Source organism: Rhinopithecus roxellana, chromosome 1, assembly GCF_007565055.1.
Source record: "Rhinopithecus roxellana isolate Shanxi Qingling chromosome 1, ASM756505v1, whole genome shotgun sequence".
Classification (NCBI taxonomy): Eukaryota; Metazoa; Chordata; class Mammalia; order Primates; family Cercopithecidae; genus Rhinopithecus; species Rhinopithecus roxellana.
The window spans coordinates 60,924,244-60,946,177 of NC_044549.1; the positions used below are offsets into that span (position 1 = coordinate 60,924,244).

A 21,934-nucleotide genomic window follows, 5' to 3' on the forward strand; every position below is an offset into this window, starting at 1 on the left:
CAGTGGAAAAAGCAGAGCTGTGAAGCATATCAAGATGGTAGATCAGAAGGTGGCAAATTTATCCAAATAATGGAGCTGCTCCGGCCCCCACCTGCATTTCTTGCCCTCTCCCTACATTCTGGGTTCCTTCCCTGTAATATTTGGAGCTGTTCGGACTTCTGTTGGAGAAGCCCCACAATATAATTTTAGTCCCATATTAATTAATTAATTATTTTGAGGACAAGGTTTTGCTCTGTCACCCAGGCTGGAATGCAGTGGCGTAATCATGGCTCTCTGTATCCTCGAATTCCTGGGCTCATGCCATCCTTCCACCTCAGCCTCCTGAATAGCTAAGACTACAGGAACGTGCAACTATGCCAGTGAATTTTTTAATTTTTATTTTTTGTAGAGACGGGGTCTCACTGTGTTACCCAGGCTGGTCTCAAAGTCCTGGCCTTAAGTGATCCTCCCACCCTGGCCTCCTGAAGTGCTAGGAGCCACCACGTCCAGCCCCATGTTGATTATCACTAGAAATTTGTTGGACTCTATTCACTTTGCCTTTCTGCACAGCTCACCTGAAGATACATGTGGCAACTGTTTAGGTTTTACCCAGATCTTCTTCAAAGAACACCCAATAAACTCTTAAATCAAATATTTATATTTTATCAGAGTCTATAATTTGTGTGGACTGAGGGAGCTTAGTATTTGATGGGCAAAATTCTTAGTCAAACAATCTTAAGTGTACATATTAATATTTTTCTCCATTTTGTTGAGAGAGAGAAACTTAGAGGCACTGGGTCATGAATTCTGCCTATCAAATATTTCCATCTCTACATTTATCCTTGAAAAAATGCTAATACACCCTTCCACAGTGTTTCCTATTTGTAAAGTTTCTCTGCCTGGATGTTTTCTTACTCCTTTGGAAAAAAACTGAAGCAGCTTTTGCTCTATTACCTTTGATTGTCCAGCATTGATAATTAATTTTGTAGGCCTATCAGCTTATGTCGTGGGAAAATTTCATTAGCAAGTTAAATGTAACTTCATATCTTCATTGCTTTCCATATTTTGTCGACTTTTACAGACGCGATGGTTTTATAAAAAATCCCTTGAGCAGAGCAAAGACAATGTAGGTATGTGGTTATAATGCTGTAGGAAAAATGCTGTTCTTCATTCTATATAAAGATTGTATGTTCTTAAATCTCTTTTATTCTAGCGTCCTTCCTTAAATCAGAATACTCTGTTCCCTGAGAAGTCCCATCTTAAAGAACAACATTATCTTTATTTGTAATCACAGGCCTTCATCATTGCAGAAAATATCTGAGCCTTCTCAGATTCTGATATTTGTATTTAATCAATAACCACATCCCTTTTTGATCTGCCTTACTTCTGCAATTGTATTTTCCCAGTTGCGTATGTTTCATTGTGTAAGAATTCAATTGAAAGAGCCATTCATGTTTGCAAAAAGGATGATGTTTTATTATTGGTTATAAAGAAAAGAAATTTCACACTTTGTATAACCGACCCTTTCTGTTGTAGCACGGTGAATTCTGAAAGTGAGGAACAAAGTTAACAAACCATGGAAAGCAAGGCCACAGAAAGATCTTGTAGTGTTCTGACCACATTATCACATAAGAACTGGTGATTTTTATGTCTCTAATTGACAAGCATTCAATTCACATTTGAAATGCACAATCTTTTCATAATTTGAGGGTATGTAGAGTAGAAAGAATAAGGGAATGATAATTGAAATATTTAACACCAATATGGCATGGCCTCACCAATGATACCAGGTACCATATTATAAGAATAGGGTTCCAGAGACCCCTAGGTATTCCTCCTTTAGTGACTAGACCACGGGTAGAGGGGTAGGTGCTCAGAGAGGAGCCAGGAGGGATGGGACATAAGGAAGCACTAGGAGGTACAAGGGAACAACTGTTGATGAGTCGGTCTGCTAGTGTTTTAGTATTTTAATAACTTAACACCTGTGCCACTGTGTACCAGCTGGACTAAGAATTGAGTAGTGCAGGTAGTCAGAAAATTAGAACCCATGTTAGAGTTCCTGGCACTGCCAATAATTCACTGTGTGGTCTTGAATAAGTCAGTTCATGGGGCCTCTGTTTTCCCCTATGAAATATAAGAAGGTTGCATAAGAACAACCTTATGTTCCCTTCCTGTTCTAGGAATCTATTTTTTTTTTCTTCTAATGATCTACAAGTTCTATGCATTGAGTATAGAGCTGTTTCTTCAAGCTTCTGAAAAGCAGAAATACTGTTTCATAGAAGGTGTGGGGCACTTTCATGCTCTGTGGTTTGTGAATAACATGATCATCAAACAGGAATGAAGCCAGCATTAACCATGGATGCACTGCACTGCCAGGAGCAAGTTGAGAGTGGTTAAATGCCTTTTTAGAGGCAGTTTACAAATATTTTTAAAAGATGAATAGTTTTCAATGTTTGGGAGAATTTACTTCAAATTGGAAAAATGTGCTAATTTGCTGCAGAAATAAAGCAAATGGTGATTTTTCCTGAAATTTCCTAAGTCAGGAAAAAACAGGTATTTTGGAGTTTTCTTTTGTTATTGCTGTTGCCTTAAATCACAGACAAAAAATTCCCTCAACTCTCCATTTCACTTTTGTGTTCTTTGTTTGGTTACTCATGCATGATGCTTTTTTATATTCAATGAAAATATTAAGATATATCCATTGAAATTTAGCACAAAGTAATGAGCAATGTATTTGCCCAAGGACTATGGAATTGTTTATACAGAAAGTAAAGAAGATTCCAAACTAACTTTAACTTAGATGTGTTTTCACCACAAACTGTTTAAACTTATTTGAGACGAACATCACTTTCCAGTCTATATCACATCTTTTTCTTAAAAAAAAATAAGTAAAAGAAGTACTTGACATAATTATTGATCACTTTAATTATCAGACAAGGAAAAACATATGGTTTCTGATGCACATGCCATATTAAGAAGCTTGGTGCTGAATAAGTACCCTCAATGTGTATTTCTTTCTGGTATCTATACAAATGATAGTTTTGTAAAATGAACTGAATCTGTTTTAATATCCTGTTGCTTATTGGACCTGACAAATAAAAATGAAGAAAGTGAAGAATTGATTGGGATCTTTTTTTTTTGAAACTTGCACATAATTCTCATTTATGCTTGTTAGAATAACTAACAGCCTTTCTGTAACAAATTAAGAATATGAATAACCTGTTATGACATAGTCATAGACATACAATAATATGGTCTAGAATTATAGTACTCTCTTGAAGTACACCATATTCAAAATTCACTGGAGATGTTTTAGAGACATCTGTTGTAATTACATGAACATGGTTTCTAATTCATTTAATTCCCTTTCCTACCTAAACTGTACATATAAGTGAATTTTAAGAGACTGTATAAATAAATTTTTAATTACAAAATGATGTTATACAATACATTATTAATAATAACCAACAATACATAATGTTTATGCATGAGTCCATTAGAAAGACGAGCTAATATATGTCAATTCTAAAAGAATGCACTAATTTGTCCTGAATTTGTGAATGAGGTTGAATCCGTGATGCAAGCTGATGAGTACAATAACGCAGTGGCTTAACATGCTATTTTATAGTCAAGAAACATCTTGTACCTACGGCATTTAAGAGGTATTTAAGATTTGTTCATCACATGTGATCAAGAATCTTATTTTTCAGTCAGCCATGCGGTTGTGAAATTTGGAATAAGACCACTGAGTTGACAATACTAGCTTTCCTAGACAGGTGCAGAATAAAATGGCCTATAGCATCCAAGAAATGTGTACAGTCCTTACATCTCAGCACATGGAAATCAGTCTTGTTGTAATGGAATTTCCCACTGTGGCCAAAAGGACTGCCGGAATGTGGTTACTTCCCTGTACTAGCGGTAACAGATTTCTGAAATCTCCATGGCCAGTTCCAGACACTCGCTGGTCTCGTGGCAAGATTCAAAAAGGCTGCAGTCCATGTCACAATTGCAGTTGCAATCATTCCGAGAGTGATTTTCATCCGAGGTGTGGTGATACCGGTGAGAGGGGCAGCACACTTTGATACACACTGTTTCGCACGTGCCGGGGAGCATCAGGAGACAGTCCCAAAACTGGCAAAACAGACAGGCGAGGATAAGGGAGGCACACTCCTCTGTTTAAAGAAGAAGACCAATTAATAGTGGCACATCTGGGGGTGTCTATGAAGGGCGGGCATGTGTGCTGGGATACCTGATAACTTGATAGCCAACTCTTAATTATTTATCCACATTAGAGGTAATGTACACCGTTCTTCTCTCAAGCTCCCCCACCCCCATGCCAGTGCTGACTCTACTTAAGTAATTGCTTTATTAACTTCCTGAACATTTCCTATTGATTCGACATAATCTGGTTATTTAAAGTGCTGTCACTTTTCTAAACTCCTTTATTTACTTTGCCTGCAAGGCTCTGGGAAGCCACACAATTAGCTACCTCTTTGGAAACCTTGCAACTGTCTGAAAAATTGCAGGGACTCCCCAAATACTTGGGGCTTAAGAAGCAATTAGGACTGGGGACAAGGAGAGACTGTACAAATGCCCTGTTTCTTATCATCAGGCTTTGTTATTTTTCAACATGGATTCCCATAAATCTGCCACACCCATATTCCAGTGCAAGCAAAAAGCACATTTCAAAACTTAATATAAATGCTTTTTAAAATAATCACAGCTTTTGGGTTGTGTTTTATTTTTAATCTCTGTTTCCGTTTCCCTCCAGTTATGTAAAGCCTTGATTTTATATTCAAGTTGTTTAAGTGTAATACGTCATGATATGCCTAAAAGGTTTTAAATCTTATCAATCCTCTTTAAGAAAATTGGTTTAAAAATTTACTACGCAGACTTGTAAAAATCTGGAAAGTATCTCTAAGGCATTGAAGGCAATTGGTAATTCTAGCCAAACAGCTGTGATGGGTTATAGATTATTATGTTTTTTGTTTCCATAAAGGGAATTAGTTAGAAGATGTAGCAGTTCTCTTGTTAAAACTATAACTTTTCTTTCTTTTAAGTTAAAAAAGTCTAAAAAATGTGTGAGTGTTTTGTAAAAGGGTAGGTAAGTGTTCATGTGATATATTATCTAATTAATTAAAATCAGTAATCTGAAGATTATTGATAATTGAAAGTAACATTCTAGCATGAATTGGAGAAAAATTTCTCCTCTAGATAGGCTTATTAATTGATTTAAGTTTGACTTTCATAAGGATCTATATTTGTCCCAATAAGAATGCTAATAACTTTGGTTTCCAGACTTTAGTCAATGGGGAGTGTATAAGCATAAGGAAGAGATTTTGCCTATAGTATCAGTACTCTTATCGCCCTATTCATTTACTTTTCATTTTCCAGAAAACTCTTTTCTTTCATTATTCGTATAATTATTAGTCTGTAAGTGAAAGAAAAATATGGAAACATCTTATGAAAAGGAACAAATATTTTAAAGAAAGCCACTTTGGTTTCTTGTAAAAACACTATATAAAGTTATAAGGTGAGTCTTGAATACAGGTAAACAAAAATCTTTCTTCTTTCCTCTTTTTCTCTCCATCCCTCTTTCTCTTACCTTCCCTTCCTTTCTTCCCAGAAAGATGGTGGTAAAGAACCACATCATGACTGTTATGACTACTTTAATTGTCATATATTGTTGCAGGTGCTGTGGCCATTACTCAGTATTTATAGTTTAGGCAGCAGATTCCACAATACCTCTACAGTGTACATACTCATCTCTTTGCCAAATATGCTGCATTTTTCTTCACCTAGAGCCAGCTTTTAGCATGTGACCAACTCTCCCATATCTCATAAGTCACCACAAGCCGCCCACAAAAATGCAAGAGTAAGTTAGTAATAGTACATAGACAGTTTCAACTAAGCTTTTCTGAAAAGGAAAAGATGGTCAAAGATGAGGGACATACAACCTCACCGAGTTTCACCAATATGAAGACAGCTGCTATAGCAGCCACTGGAAAAGAAGAGGCTGTCAGCAGATCATATTCCAAGTGAATACTCTGTGATCCCTCAGGCTGAATGCTCAAGAAACTTACTCAAGCTTATGATCATATAAAAATGAGTCCACTGGATCCTGTCCTTTATACATGCAAGGTTTAAAGTTTGCTTTGGAGCTAAGTAGGGTGGGAATGCAGGTGACCTTAAGGATAGGAGCTGGTGTTTCCTATCAGAGTGTGAAGGACCTGTTTGTAAAGTGGTCTTGTAATTTCCTGAGAGTGTACAACCTTTTGGTTCAATTGCTCTTGCCAATGTCTCCTCAAGTTGGCAGACTCTGGAGGTCTCGTCTTCTGATGTATACTGTAGATTTTATTTACAAAAGAAAAAAAAACCTTTGGCTTAATCCTTTGGCCAAATTGGCACTTGTTTCCTTCTACCCACCTATTTTGCACTTGAGAATAGAGCCCATTTTTTTTTTTTTTTTTTTTTTTCTGTTTCTAAGTCAGTCCTTTTTATTTGGTTTTAAAAGGCAGAGTCTCTTGCCCAAAAACAACATGGTAACATTAATGAATTGAAAACAGATTTTTCCGAACTTTCAAGTGTGTTCCACACTTTTCCTAAAAGGCATGTTAAATAGTTCTACATGAGCAGGTAAAACTGTTTTGCATATGGCCAATTTTTGTTTGCACAAGCAGTTCAGGGGAAAATTTGCAACTGTTTGAAAAGAGTGTTGGATTTCCTCTTGTCCTGAATGAGTATATTTTTCTTTGCCTGCACTATTTCCTGGGGATTTAATGTTTAATAAATGTGATATTCAAAGTCATATCCTGTGATTTGCACCCCTTCTCAGCCCATCCAAAAATGTGTACCATATAGGCTATTGCCTGCCACACATCCCTTCTGCAACGTCTTCAAAACGTCTCACTTACCAAGGCCAAACTGCATTTTGGATCTCTCACTCCCCGGTCCTACGAATCTGTTCCTCCTCCTATTTTCTTTTATGGATGGCTCCTGAACACCCAGATGAATTCGGCAGAAACCTGGTAGTCATTCTTTGTCATTTTGCTTTTCCTCATCATACCTTTCCCATGCAATTCATTGCTGAGTGCTGCTGATTCCACCTCAAATTCGTATTCAAAATCCACAAGCTGCTCACCACCTGCAGGGCCACCATCTTAGCTCTGGCCGCCATCAGCCACCAGCAGGTCAACAGCAATAGCCTCCTGGCAAGGACACTCTGCTTCCACACCAGCCCACTTCAAATTCATCAGCTCCTTCGATAGTTTTAATTCTGAATGTAAACAACTCACTCTCCCCTTAGAGAAAAGTGCCAAATCCTTGCCTTAGCCTACAAGCCCTTGCATGATTGGATTCCTGCCTGTTTCTCTGACTTCTTGACCTACTCTACTTACTTCATACTCACAGCACTCCAGCCACACTGACTAAATTGCAGTATTTGGAATGCACCTGGCTCAGGGTCTTTGCACAAGCCCTGTTTTTGCCTGCATTGCACACCCTCCTGTTCCCCAACTTCACCCAACTCCTATTCAAACCTTTAAGTTTTTAGCTTCAAACACCTTCCCTCTAAATCACATCCTTGCTGAAACTCTCACAGCAATCTGTTTTATTTTTTCTTCATAGCACTGACCATAGGATGGCATGAAATTAGTTTGTTACCTCCTCCTACTAGAATCTACGTTGCAAGAGGCAAAAAACCATATCTCTCTCTGGTTGACTGACTAAATCAATGAATGATTCTAACAAGTAAATATTGTAGTCCTCATTTTTTAGATGCAAGGACTAAGGTTCAGAGATTGTTTCTGACTGTACTAAATCCTCCCAACTGTAAGATTGTAGAGCAGAGATTCAAATCTAAGTCTTTCTGGATCCAAAGCCTTTGGTCTCTATCCCACTGTTATATGTGTCAACTATTTTGCCAAAAGCCAGTCTATAGCCCTCTATACTTTTTTGGGGGGTGTTTATTTCTCTTCTCCTTCTTTATTTAGAACCTTTGTTTTGTAACTTTTTAAAAACTTATTTAAATTCTTTTTTTTAAAACATTTATTAAGTTCAGGGGTCATGTGCTGGTTTGCTATATAGGTAACCTTGTGTCATGGAGGTTTATTAGACAGGTTATTTCATCACCCAGGTATTAAGTCTAGTACCCAATAGTTATTTTTGCTGATCCTCTCCCTCCTCTCACCCTCCACCCTCCAATAAGCCCCAGTGTGTGTCGTTCCCCTCTCTGTGTTTATGTGTTCTCATCATTTAGCTCCCACTTATAGGTGAGAACATGTGGTATTTGGTTTTCTGTTTCTGTGCTAGTTTGCTAAGGATAATGGCATCCAGCTCCATCCATGTTCCTGCAAAGGATGTGATCTTGTTTTTGTTTACAGCTGTGTAGTTCTCTATGGTGTATATGTAGCACATTTTCTTTAACTAGTCTATCATTGATGGACATTTAGTTTGATTCCATGTCTTCACTATTACAAATTTTGTGCAGGCCTCCACATACAGCTTACGCAGGTCTCCAAATAACCCTGAGTTGAGTACTATTATGATCCCTGTTTATGGATGAGGAAACTGAGATAAAGAGTGTTTAAAGGCATGCCCCAGGAAACACAGGCTATTGTGGCACTGTAATTTGAATCCAGACTGACTCCTCCATAGTTTTTAACTAGGAAGCCAACCTGTCTTCCATAATATGCTCCCAGTTTCCTTCTGACACACTTGAGCATGGCACAGGCCACTGCCGGCTTCTTGATGGCCTGCTTCCCTCTCCATTCCCTCCTCTTGCCCTCCTCTGTGCTGGATTCCCAAGACTGGCAAAGAACATTTTCCAGTTGCCCTTAGTGGTTTCTGTCTAGATTCAGCCAATAGAAGGCAGTAAGTGGAACCTGCAAGATGGGAGGAAGAGAAAATTCAGGGTACTTCTCTTGCTCTTTGCTTTGGGTGGTGTCTTAGGCAGTGGTTTTATCTTCTCTCTGCTTTCATCTCTCTCTGAATGTATATCTTCCCTCTGTGGCTCTGGCTAATGGCAGTGACTGTGGTCTAATAGTAGTTAGTGACTAGTGGTCTATCTGATAGTGGTTAGTGACTAGTGGTCTAACAGTGGTTAGTGATTAGTGGTCTATCTGACAGTGATTGGTGACTGACTAGTAGTTTATCTGGTAATGGTTAGTGACTAGTAGTGTACTTGATAACAGTTAGTGACTAGTGGTCTATCTGCTAACGGTTAGTGACTAGTGGCCTATTTGATAGTGGTTAGTGACTAGTGGTCTTTCCAATAACGGTTAGTAACTAGTGCTCTATCTGATAGTGGTTATGACTCGTAGTCTATCTGATAACGGTTAGTAACTAGTGCTCTATCTGATAGTGGTTAGTGACTAGTAGTCTGTCTGACAACAATTAGTACTAGTGGTCTCCAAGTTCATACCAGTGCACTAGGAGTCCGGTGGGACGAAAGGAAGAGGTGGGAGAGGCTTCTTGTTGTTGCTAATGTCTGGATGGCTTACTGTTCACTGTATTTGACTTTTCTGCTCTTTGTCACAAGTTCTTTGCATATTAAATCTCCTCTATAGAACACCTGGCATCCTGGCAGAGGCTCTAATCACTGCTATTGAAGTGCCTACCTGGCTTTGCTTCCTTAAACCTGAATTAAAGAAGGTTTAAGATGGATCAGAGACCTGCAGGCTGCACAGTCAACAGTGGTGTTTCGCTGGGAGCAAAAAGCCATGACAAAAACCCCCTTGGGGTTCATTTCCTTTCTACACCCCGGGGCACCTTTAGGACATGGAGGCCATGATGTGCAGAGTGATACCCTAATGACACTGAAGAATTAACACAGCTTCCAGAGGTGTTAAATATACAACTGGGGACTGGCTAATTAGGAGGGAGAATCTCTCTCACTAGAAAGCATCATCTTTAATTAGACTGGAAAAGATGGCAATGCAATGAGGTTCCACAAGTGTATTTGAGGGGCGCCTTATGGCTGCGGTCCTGCACTCCCTGATTCTGCCCTCCCAACTTTGGATCTTGCCATCATGGTGCCCATGGTTAGGAGGTGGGAGGGATAAGAGCAACCACAGTAGTTCCAGTAGTTCCTGAAGCATTTCTGAGCTGCTGAAGCACACCTCCTGCTACCCCAGGACTCCTTATCCTAAGCGGCAAGAATCGTTCTCCCGGAAGTGACCCCAGACAAATCACAATCCTTCCTCTTCCTCCTCAAAGCAAAGAAAAAGAAAAGAGCCAACATTATACCAGCCGAAAGCCAGTATTTTAATACACTAATATGCTATCACAGAGAATTCAGCATCATAATGAGATTCATGACACAATGAATCCACTGATTACTAAAAGTTTCCAAAAGTATAAAAATCGGTTCCCACTCCCCCACATTGAGTTCTTTAAAAAAATGTCTGTAATGTAGAATGGGAATAAATAAAGAGTGATTGAATGCCTTTCTCTAGCTGGGGTATCATCCCTGATGTTATCAATTTTAATAGCTACTTAAATATGTCAAGATCTATTTAAGTTCAGACAAGCACAACTAACACTCAAGTCAGTTCTTTAGAACTAGAATGACTAGATTTCGGTGATACTAAGTAAATTTGTGCTTATGTTTTTTTCTGAGCAAATGAACTGAAATAATTATAAAATTGAAACATTTTATAAGGTGACACTAGTGCATTTAATTGTATGAAATTTACAGTGTAGAAAATGCAATCATTTTATTCAGTAGTCCATGGTGTAATTAAGACTATTCTTTTGAGGTATCTTGTATTTATGATTTTCCTCTTCCACCTGGATGAGATGCCTCAAATTCAAAATTATACATCAATTAGGTATATTCTCAGGATTATTTTTAAGGGGACTGTTTTCTAATATCATGTATATTTCTGGTTTTCTTATCCACAGAGAAGCTTTCACAATCAGAAGATTGCAGAAACAGAAGTGGGGACACGGATAGTCCTCTGGACACTTTCCATTTTATTCAGGAAAGGGACCACACATGATGAACCACAATTTAGTAATAAAGTAATGTTTCAGCACACAGTGTGTGATGTGCAGTAAAGATCCTTTTAAATTCCCATCAGAGCACACACCATGAACTGTGCTAATGGATGTAACACATTTTACAAAATCTGCATGTGTGAGGCTTTTCCATCCTGTTTTAAGTGGGGCAATGTATATAAATAATAGATATTAGCAATTAAGCATCTATTCCTATGCACTCATTTATACATTCGAAAATAAATTAGCCACAAACTACATGAAAGTGGATGCAATATTCTCTTTTCCCTTCTGTTTTCCCTGCTGTTCCTGAAAGATATTTCTGTATTTATCTCGGTACGAACAATGACCCCAGCTCTCAATTTCTGCATCCTTAAATTAATTACAATTACTATCAAAAATTCTCTAAAATGGAGTGAGTCTGACTTAACTCTTGATTTCCTTGATGTTTGCTGTTTAGGATAATAAGAGTTTTTTATCACTCTTTGGGGGTCTTAGGCTGACTTCTTTTCCTTTCTCTTTCATCCGGGTGCCAAAAGCTCTTACTTCACTGGGGAGATTTTTCACACGGGAGGAAAAAGACAAGTGGACTATCACCTATGTGGTCAGCTTACAACCTGAATTTCCTGGAAATAATCTAATTTAATTATCTTCATGGATCTCCTTTGCTCTTTGAATGAAGAGTAGTCAGCTATCTTTTTTTTTTTTTTTTTTTTTTTTTTTTTTTTTTTTTTTTTTTTTTTTTTTTGCGTGAGGCTCTTGGGTGTCAGTTGCCATTTTAATGAAGTAGTGATTTGGACCCTTTCCTGAGAATACAAGAGTTCGGGTGTCATGCTAGTTGGCTTGGCCCCTCTTATTCCTCCAGTATCCCTGATAGGTCAGATCACAGTGATTGTGGGGGGAAAGTATGTTTCACTGTAGGGATATGTACAATGGCAATTCCCAGTTCTGGGATTTAACTTAATTCAATTATTCACATGATAAGCAGCATCCACACATTCCTGGTAAAATTTGATAAAATTCTGTAGCATCAAGATGCTTTTAAAGAGGCCTCTCTGCTGTTACGTTTTCTTGACTGGGATTAATCTCTACCAAAGCTAGAGACTTGAGTATCATCCTGAATTCAGAGTCATAATCTGATAGCTACAGGTCAAAGTTGGCCCAATGATGTGTTGTTGGGAGTATCTTGAGCTTTGTAAAATAAATACAAGTAATGATCAACACTGGAAAACTTAGAAATTTTACATAACACTTCTGGTCTCTGGAATTTCTTGGAAACTTCAATATCTGGCAACTCTGGCCCTGTATTTCCTTCTGGCAACAATCAGCTGATACTGTGTTGAGGTAGTGACCTTTAGATGAGCCATGCGCTCTCCAGCTTGCCATAGTCCTCACCAATTCCTATTGTTTACTTCCAGCCTACTTAGTATCATATTATCTGCAGGCAACTACAGGCAATTAAGCCTGTAGTTTCTGTCCTAAAGCATTCATGACAACATGTGCACAAGATACCACATACATAGCATGTGTTAGAAACCTTCCTTACTTTCCAAAATTGTAATCACAATTATGGCTGAAATTGAGTACCTACTGTGTACCAACTTTTGTACTAGGTACTTTATACATGTTATTTTATTTGATCCCCAACATATCCCATGGGGGTATCATATAATCAGAGACTGAAATTCAGAGATGGTAAATTTAAAAAACATGCCCAGTACTATACAGTTAACAGACTTCAGAGGCAGAAGTGAAACTGGTGTGATTCCAAAGGTGCTGTTGTTATTCAAAGTTTATTTAATCTTTTTTCTTATTTTCAAAAAGTAAATATGAATTTAAATGTAGACCAGAAACCATACCTTATTACATTTTCCTTTGAGAAACTCCAGACTTTCTTTAAATGCAAATGTAGATACTGAACACTACAAAATTATTGAATGGTTTGTCTCCTGTAAAGGTCATTGCAAAGTTAACCTGAGTAAAATTCCATATCTTGGTGTGGAGTCCACAATTTTGAACTTTGTTTGGCTGATTGTTTATTTATCACCTAATCAATTTGAAATTGGCTTTGCAAATGAAACTTACCCTTTATATCATATATAGGGATGGTTGGGTCTAGGTTTGCACTGATCAGAATGTCTAGGGATAATACCCAGGGGAACCACTCCTTTCTCATAGATTGCTGAGGTAAGCATCTTAATTTTTTATGCTGTCTATACTTATATATTTTCAGCATTTTAATACTATTTCTCTCTGCCTTCTTCTCTCTGACTACAGGTATAGACTGAATAGTTCCATATCTGAGGAGAGAAAGAAGTTTTCCATTTTTCTTTATCCGCCTCATAGCCCCATAGCAAGAAGATTATGTCCCACCCCAGCTATTTAAAACATGCTGCCTCCGATTCCCAGCTTTGAGAGCAAACAATCTGCCAAGCGCCTCATAACTGCAAAGTGACCTTGACATATGTCATTCACCAGAGTTTTCAAATCAGTCTTCCTGTTTAATATTCATAAAGACTTTTTTTTTCCTAACAGCATATGTGATGATTTTACAGGGGATGGGGGTTGGGAGCTTTATTTAGAGATGGTTTGAATTCTGAGAAACATACCATCAGTGTCTCTGTGATGAACTGAAGTATCAGTTTGGAGGTAAGAAAATGTTGTTTGGCATTCTTCAAGGGAGGACAGTGATGTGCTGGATTCTGACAGTTTTTTCTCATTGGGGTTTTCCTTGGCTGGTCCATCTGTGATATTGAATTCAGATACTGAATTTATAATGATAGCATTAATGGGTTTCTCATCTGCATGCTTTTCATTTGTGAGTTGCGTATCTAGACGAAAAAAGAAAAAACACATACAGAAACCCACTATATGTGACCTAGTGACCTAAGAATGGACATTTGCAGAAATTTTCACATTTGACTTTTCTAAGATTAGAGTCTTAAGAAAAAGAATAAAATATTATTGAGCAAGACAATTTTGAATAAAAATATAAGAAAGAAGAGTGCAATCATTATAAAATTTTATAGACATTGCAAACTTTACTTATCATGGTAATTTGTGACACTTATTTCTACTTTTTTTTTTTTTGGTGATAAATAGGGAGAATCAAGCAATTCATTCACTTGGATCAACAAAATCTCATAGTACATTGCCAGGCTCCTCTCATAGTGTATTATTAATCTGAAGAGCAGGATAAGGATCTCATATGGTGGGCAATACTGCTGAGTTATTCATATGATCTCAATCAAGTCACTTTATTACTTTGTTTTTACAAACCTCATTTTCCTCCTCTCTAAAAAGAAAAATGCATATGAATGAATAGTCTATAAGCTCATTCCTGCTTCTGTCCTCATAACCTCACGGTGGCTTTCTCTGCCTTGGTATTTAAGTTCCTATTCAGGTGGTAACTTGTATGGCTTTGGGGGTATGCTTCTTGGGAACATGCTTTATTTCCACGTAACTGTCTGGCACAATAGTTAGAGATGTTCAGGGAATTTCCAGCAAAGTTCTTGACTGAGATTCTGGTTTGGGGAGCCATAGAGAAGGCTGAGAAACCCCAAGTGTTCCATGTATTTTACATCTCCTGTACAGTTGGCCCTCCATATCTGTGGGTTTCACATCCCCGATGCAACAAATCCTAGATACACAGATAGAAAATATTCAGAAAAATCTCCCCAAATAACAATGTAACAACAAAAATGACACAAATAAAAAACAATACAGTATAACAACCACTTACATAGCGTTTACATAGTATTAGGTATGATAAATAATCTAAAGGTCAAGTAAAGTATATGGGAGGATATGCATACGTTATATGCAAATACCACATCATTTTATGTTAGGGACTTGAGCATCTGAAAATTTCGATATCTGTAGAGTCCGGGAACCAAGTCCCCTCAGACACTGAGGGACAACTGTATGCATTCTCCTGCCACGTAATGATTGGGAGTCTGCTCTGCAACAGGCGCTGGGCTGTATACTGGGGATAGACGGATGACTAAGACAGGCACGGACCTTGACCTTCATGAGCATCAAACAAATCATCAAAGAAATAACTGTAAGTTACAGGATTGAGAAGTGTAAGCATATCATAAAATCATGTCAGAGAGGACCAGACGGGGTCATGGTGCAGTTAATTTATAACTTCCTTACAGGCTCATGCTGCCCAGGAACAACTTAAAACCTGAACAAGCAACAGTCCTCATGGTTTGGTGGCACAATTGGGAGGTGGTCAAGAGGTGTCTTTGGGAATTGCATTACCATTGTTAACACAATGCCTTGTTGGTTCGGTAATGCTCATTGAGTGACTGAAATTAATAATACAGTTGGCAACCTGGTTTGATTTTACCGTGCTTATGCAGCTCAGTGCAAGAAACATATTCTTGCCAAGTCCATCTTTATTTCCCTTCCAAGGTTGTTTCTTAGTTTAGGGCCAATGGAAATGTCTACTGTGTTCTGCCTTCTAAGGCAATGGGTTCTAGACTTTTCTGCAGAGTAGAATCACCCGGGAAATCTTTTAAAAATTCAGAATTTTTAAAGCTCTTGTATTCTCCTCTTCAGGAGACCAATTAAATCACAATCCTTGGTGGGACGGGAGAATTTTTGAAGCTCCTCAGGTGATTCTAACATGTAGACAAGTTTGGGAATCACGATGCCAGGGATCTTCTGCATTTGAGACTAGAGAAAGAGAGAGAACAGCCCGCTGACCTGTGCATCAGTGATTTTCAGAAACCGATCTTAAGATGGTTGCTTTCCGAAGACTCCTAACTGGCACCAGAACTATCAGTCTAGTATACACAACTGTCTTAGGTCATTTTTGTCTCTTTCTGATCCTCCAAACAGCCTTGGTTTTCAACAATGTTTAATTTCTATTCTCTTCCTTTTATGTGCTGGCTTTAAATTTCTTGGTTGTGGTTTCATCCACCATAAAAAGGATTGGCAGAAATAGGGATTCAAGAAAACATCTATTGTTGAAAGCAATTAATGTAGTATTGAATATTGAAGTGGAATCAGCCTTACGGATGAGAGAACACTAGGCTTCCTCTAACCCCAGAGGGATTCACCAAATTAATGATATAATGATGATGATGACGGTGATGATGAAAATCATAATTAGTTTATTTTTCTTACTTGGGTATCAAAGCATCCAGTAATCAGTTAATATTGGAGATAGATGGACATTCAAATGATGTCTTAGAACACTAAGAGCAGCATCCATATTTTGGGCCAGATATTTTTCTGGTATGGAGAGATTGTAGGATGTTTAGTGGTATCATAGTCTTTTATCCACAAGATGCTAGTAGCACCTGACCCTTTAGCTCATGACAATGAAAAATGTTTGTAGATATCGCTGCATTTCCCCTGTGGGACAAAAATCATCCTGGTTGAAAACCACTGCTTTACACACACACACACGAACACACACAGCGTGGCATGTATCTTATGTCAAGTTCTATGTTACCACTTATATGCCTTATTGAACTTAAGCATCACAAAGACTCTAGGAGGTAGATATTGTTAGCCTCCTTGAACAGATGGGAAATGTATGAATGGGTATCCCCAGTTAGCAGATGAATGAAGGTAACCAAGGCTTACAGAGTTTATTTAGGTAAATTGTCCAAGGCCTCCTCCTTATTCAGTAGTAGAACTGAGATTCAAATCTAGGCCTGGTGGATTCCAAAAGCTTTGTGCTTGTCCTTTTCCCTTTTATATTATGCAATATTTTCTCTAATCTATTCTTAGCTTTTATCCCTCCTTCCTAACTACTGAGAATGCACATCAGCAAAACCTTCTCACCCTAAATACTGCGATGTGTCACCTGCCCAAAATCGAGCCTTGCAAATAGCTGAGTTTTACACACTCGCCTTTCCCTAAGCAGTCTTTGCAAAGCAAAACTACCTTCTTTGCACACTCAGGGAATCCTGCTTGTTCTGTTACAGCTGCTTTATCCCATACATTAGAGAGCAGCTCAGAAAGAGCTGATAGATAACGAGACCTTGATGAGTATGGAGATTGCAGCAGCTATTTACTTAACAGAATTAATTAACAATCAGTTCAAATTATCACACGTAGTCAGGCTGCATGTAATTTAAATTGCTTTTGCACAAAGTAATTCAGTAACAAAAAAAAGTTGGATAGAGGTTACTGGAATGTAAGAACATGCGGAGAATACAGTATACAGCCAAGTGGTATATGATTCTCTTTTTAATTTTGTGACAATTTTAAGTATAGCATTTTCAATGTAAGTAGTGTGCTACATTAAGCAACCATTTGGAGCACACTAGGCTTGTACTGAGAGAATTTTATGGAGAAGTTAAACTGCCATTCATAAAGTTATTTTAATTCTATATCTCTGTTTATATTTTTATTTTTTTTCATTCCTCAGTGGGAACTATCTGTTGCTCATTAGAAAGTCATCTGACATGCACACATTTGAGAACCCAGTCTGTTCAAACCAGAATTCTGACATCTGAAGTGAGTCACAATTTTTGGGTGAATGTTACTGACATCTTCCATCTCTTATAGATGATGCTAACAATAATTTCATCACATTCAGATTCCTTCCTTTATGGTATCATTTGACATCGCACCCAAAGTACTACAAAGTAGCATAAGCTCAAAGGAGAAACATAAAAAAGTAGTATCACTTCTTCTGTAGAGAAAATTATTTTAGAGTTAAATAAGGAACTTGTGAAACTATATTTGGGATGTTATTCATAGTTCTTGACATTAACTTAGAGAAAATAATTTTTTTACCAATAGTTAAAAACAAACCAAAATTAGGACAAAAATAGAAGCTCATCTATATTTCTTAGAAAAAAATTAAAGTGAATCTTAAACATCAGTGAAATAGAAAATTCATGTTTGGGCTACAGGTAATTGCAAGAACGAATGGACATAAACTTAAGTCAGAGAAGAGAGAGAGAGAGACAGTTAATTAAGTTTTTATTACTGTTGAGCAAATGTTATTACTTTAATTCAGTTAACATTTATTGAGTACCCACATGCAACGGATGAATCAATGTGACAGGAGCTATTAATTTATTTACTCTAAGTTATTAAGAAAACGTTTTAATGATTTTCATTTTTGATCACTAAATGTGACTTTGTAATTTTTGCGTCCGTGTTTTCTCTCATTTGAGTCTTTATAGATAAAAGCATTCAAATGATAAATAACCACTATGTCCTCTTCTCTAGGTCCGCTGATTCTATTCTTGTTTTTTCCTTTCTTTTCCCATTTTCCTTTCCCTTCTTTTTTCTTTTCCTTTTCCTTTCTCCCTTCCCTTCCTTTCCTTTCCCTTTTTCCTTTCCCTTCCTTTCTGCCTTTCCCTTCCCTTCCCTCCCCTTTGCCCTTCCCTCCCCTTTGCCCTTCCCTTCCCTTTGCCCTTCCCTTCCCTTTGCCCTTCCCTTCCCTTCCTTTCCTTCCCTTCCCTTCCTTTCCTTCCCTTCCCTTCCTTTCCTTCCCTTCCCTTCCTTTCCTTCCCTTCCCTTCCTTTCCTTCCCTTCCCTTCCTTTCCTTTCCTTTCCTTTCCCTTTTTCCTTTTCCTTCCTTTCTGCTTTTCTTTTTCCTTTCCTTCCCTTCCCTTCCCTTTCCTTCCCTTCCCTTCCCTTCCCTTCCCTTCCCTTCCCTTCCCTTTCCTTTCCTTTCCTTTCCTTTCCTTTTCTTCCCTTCCCTTCCCTTCCCTTCCCTTCCCTTCCCTTCCCTTCCCTTTCCTTTCCCTTCCTTTTTTCCTTTTCTTTCCTTTCTGCTTTTCTTTCTCCCTTCCCTTCCCTTTGTCTTTTCTTTTACTTTGTCCTTTCCTTCTCCCTCTCTGGTGTAATTCCTTGACTGACCATTATCAGCTTCTGTTTTCTTCCAGCTCCTTCCACGTATTTGTTCCTTAAGACTTTGTCCTCTTAGTTTCTTTCTTCCTACACTACCCTTAAAGGCCATATTTGTCCACACTCACAACATCATTGATTTCTTTATGAAGTTGGCCCCTAAATCTTTAGCCAGCCAGAGATGCAGGCAATATTTGCCAAGCATAAACTACATGCCTGGCACTGCACTAACCACTGCAGAATTCAGAGAAGAACAACAAATGGTTTCAGTCCTCAAGAAGCTCATAGTCATCACAAATTACAGTTTCACACTTGTAACTGTCTATTGGACATTTTATGTGGGTAACTAGCAAAATCGTTTCAATTATTATGTCTCTTTCTACTAAGCCCCTCATATCCCCAAACTGGATAACTCTGGCTATCCCTGGAGAATTCATAATTCAATTTGTCTTTATTGTATTGTCATTTTTCCAGTTCCCTGGGCTTAAAACTATTCTTTGGCCCTATCCCTCCATCCTATCATTTACAAGTTCTTATTTATTCCTCCTACTAAACATCTCTCAAGTCCATGTCTGCTTTTTCATTTCCATTACTACCACTCAGATTTAATCCTCTCTGCCCTCACATCTGGACTCTTTTTCTGAAGTCATTGGCTCTGAATATAGTGACAACTTTCTTCAAGATATCTTATGCATTATAATCAAAATTATACTTTGGACAATATTCTTCTGATAATATTAGTCATAAAGAAAGCAAAACACACACATCATGAACACACACACACACACACACACAAATATTAATGGCTCACTATTACCTGAATATTTTCCCATTTTCTCTCTCTTTTTTTGAGACAGTGTCTCACTCTGTCACCTGTGCTGGAGTGCAGTGGTGGTGGTGCAATCACAGTTTACTGCAGCCTCAACCTCCCAGGCTCAGGTGATCCTCCCACCTCAGCCTCCTGAGTAGTTAGCACTAAAGGCATGTACCAACACGGCAAGCTTATTCTATTATTATTATTATTATTATTATTATTATTAATTTGTATTTTGTGCAGAGACTCAGTTTCACCATGCTGCCTGGGCTGGTCTTGAACTCCTGGGCTCAAGGGATTCATCCACCTTGGCCTCCCAAAGAGCTATGATTACAGGGGTGAGCCACCATGTCTGGCCTCCATTCTCTCTCCCTCCTCTCTCTCTATTTATTTTGTTTTTCTTTTTAGAGACAGATTCTTGATATGTTCCCAGGCTGGACTAGAGCTCCTGGGCTCAAATGATCCTTTCACCTCAGCCTCCTGAGTAGATCTTTTTATTCTCATTTAACCTACAAATTCTATTGCCAAGTTGCCTATGGAAACAGGTAGCTTGTTGCTAAGTTTTTCTTGTGAGCAGTAAACTCCAGAAGCCTACATGGAAATTATTACATAAGACTTTAAGGTAGGGTGATTTTAATTTTAGTTCTAGGCCAAAACATTTAAAGTGAGTGTATATTTCAAATGTATAGACCATTTTTTTAAGCTATAATGGTGAATTATGTTTTCCCTTGGATTTAAACTATACTCCAGCTTAGAATTTAGTACTGTAATTATCCGTGGCTGAAATCAGACCAAGGCAGACAAGTGACATTTCAAGGTATAAGCTACCAAACCATTAACAAATTATTGTGGTTAGTAAAAGGAGTTAATTGAAGTGACACTGTATAGAGAAAAAAAGTTTTTTCCTTTGTATGAAAATTTTGTAAAGTTCATTCAAATGTTAGAAGTGATTTTTGTTGTTAAAATATATGATTATACTCTCCACAGCTTGGTAGGTAATAATACAATATATAAAATATAGGAAATCATTCAACATGATCAAACATGGTGAAAAGTATCAGCCAGGGTCAGAATCATCATTTTTTAGATGTGTAGATCACTATTATTTTTATATTGAGTAAAATTTGAAAACATACAATGGCTGAAAACAGAACAAAATTAGGAAGATGAAGATTTCTTGACATTGAGAAAAGCATAATAAAAGGTGATTGATACTCAAAGAAGCTATGTTTTCAAGAAAAACATATTTTCTTCTTTGAAAGCTGAGTAATAAAGCTGAGTGGATAATTTTCTCCAGTTGAGGAATGAAGCCTTCTAAAATTTCCTCACCTTTTTGAAATGAATGGAAATAAGTAACTATGGAGTATTCAATTGCTACATCCTGACAGATTGGATAAGACAAAACCTTGGGTTCATTAAATCTAATTTGGGAGGGAGGATAAATAAGATAAAATATATTTGACACTTTTTCTTTAATTTTCAAATGGCAGCTCTGGTTGGAAGATGTCCTTTAAAAACTTTCAAGTTAAAGTCATAGTTGTACAAATCATTGTTTTGATTTGTCTTCTGTAGCACTTCAGCTAAAATCCTGCCTCAAGAAACGTTAGATGAAATGTTTATCAAGGGCTATGAGAAGAGGACATTTTAAGCCTTTTCAATCAGCCTTAGTAAATCTTTTTTAAAAAGAGAGAAAAGGCTAAAGTATATTATTCCTCCAGAAATAATAGAAGTGAGTGTTCAAGGTGAAAAGGATTAAAGAGTACAAAAGAACGAGGGAAGAAGGCTGAGCATGGCCCCCTCCCCACGCTTCCCTGACACCTGCAAAGCAACTTCAATTTTTGGGGGCTGAAGTGGGCTTTTTTTTTTTTTTTTTTTTTTTTGGTCTAACTATTGTGGATAATTACTTCAGTTTTCTGCCCGCCACTATACTTTGCACCTGTAGACAGACATAGGCTAAGTGATATACTTTTATAGCTGGATCATAAGCTGATAACAAGGAACAATTGACTCCTAAGAGATAGTTGAATCTTCTTCAGACATGAAAGCAGTTTGCAATTATGAGTCTCCATTTCATTTTTATGCAGTTACCTTCAGTTTAATGTTTGTAAAAAGTGTCTCAAGAAATAAAGGTTATGTTATCCGAGAAAAAAAATGGTTAGCAGTTTTTATAGTTTGATGCACTTGGATTAGTAATAGGTTTAAGGCTCTGAAAAAATAAATGAAGCCAATCAGGCTATAAACTCATGCATGATTGGTATTACATATACAGTCAATTTTTTACTATCAGTGTTTAAATATAAATGTTAAAAATAAACC

General features: G+C 37.6%; 1 protein-coding gene across 2 annotated transcripts in view; it reads right to left on the bottom strand.

Moving 5' to 3' along the window:
• Nucleotides 1-1,431: 1,431 nt before the first annotated feature.
• Nucleotides 1,432-21,934, bottom strand: part of MDFIC2 (MyoD family inhibitor domain containing 2) — a 117,175-nt gene continuing 96,672 nt past the window's right edge. For both annotated transcript variants that reach the window (XM_030940473.1, XM_030940467.1), the window contains 2 exons: nt 13,587-13,808; nt 1,432-4,151 (listed from right to left, as the gene is read on the bottom strand). In XM_030940473.1, the coding sequence (XP_030796333.1) occupies nt 3,892-4,151; nt 13,587-13,808 (482 nt within the window). In that variant the 3' untranslated portion in view covers nt 1,432-3,891. The remainder of the gene's footprint in view (nt 4,152-13,586; nt 13,809-21,934) is intronic.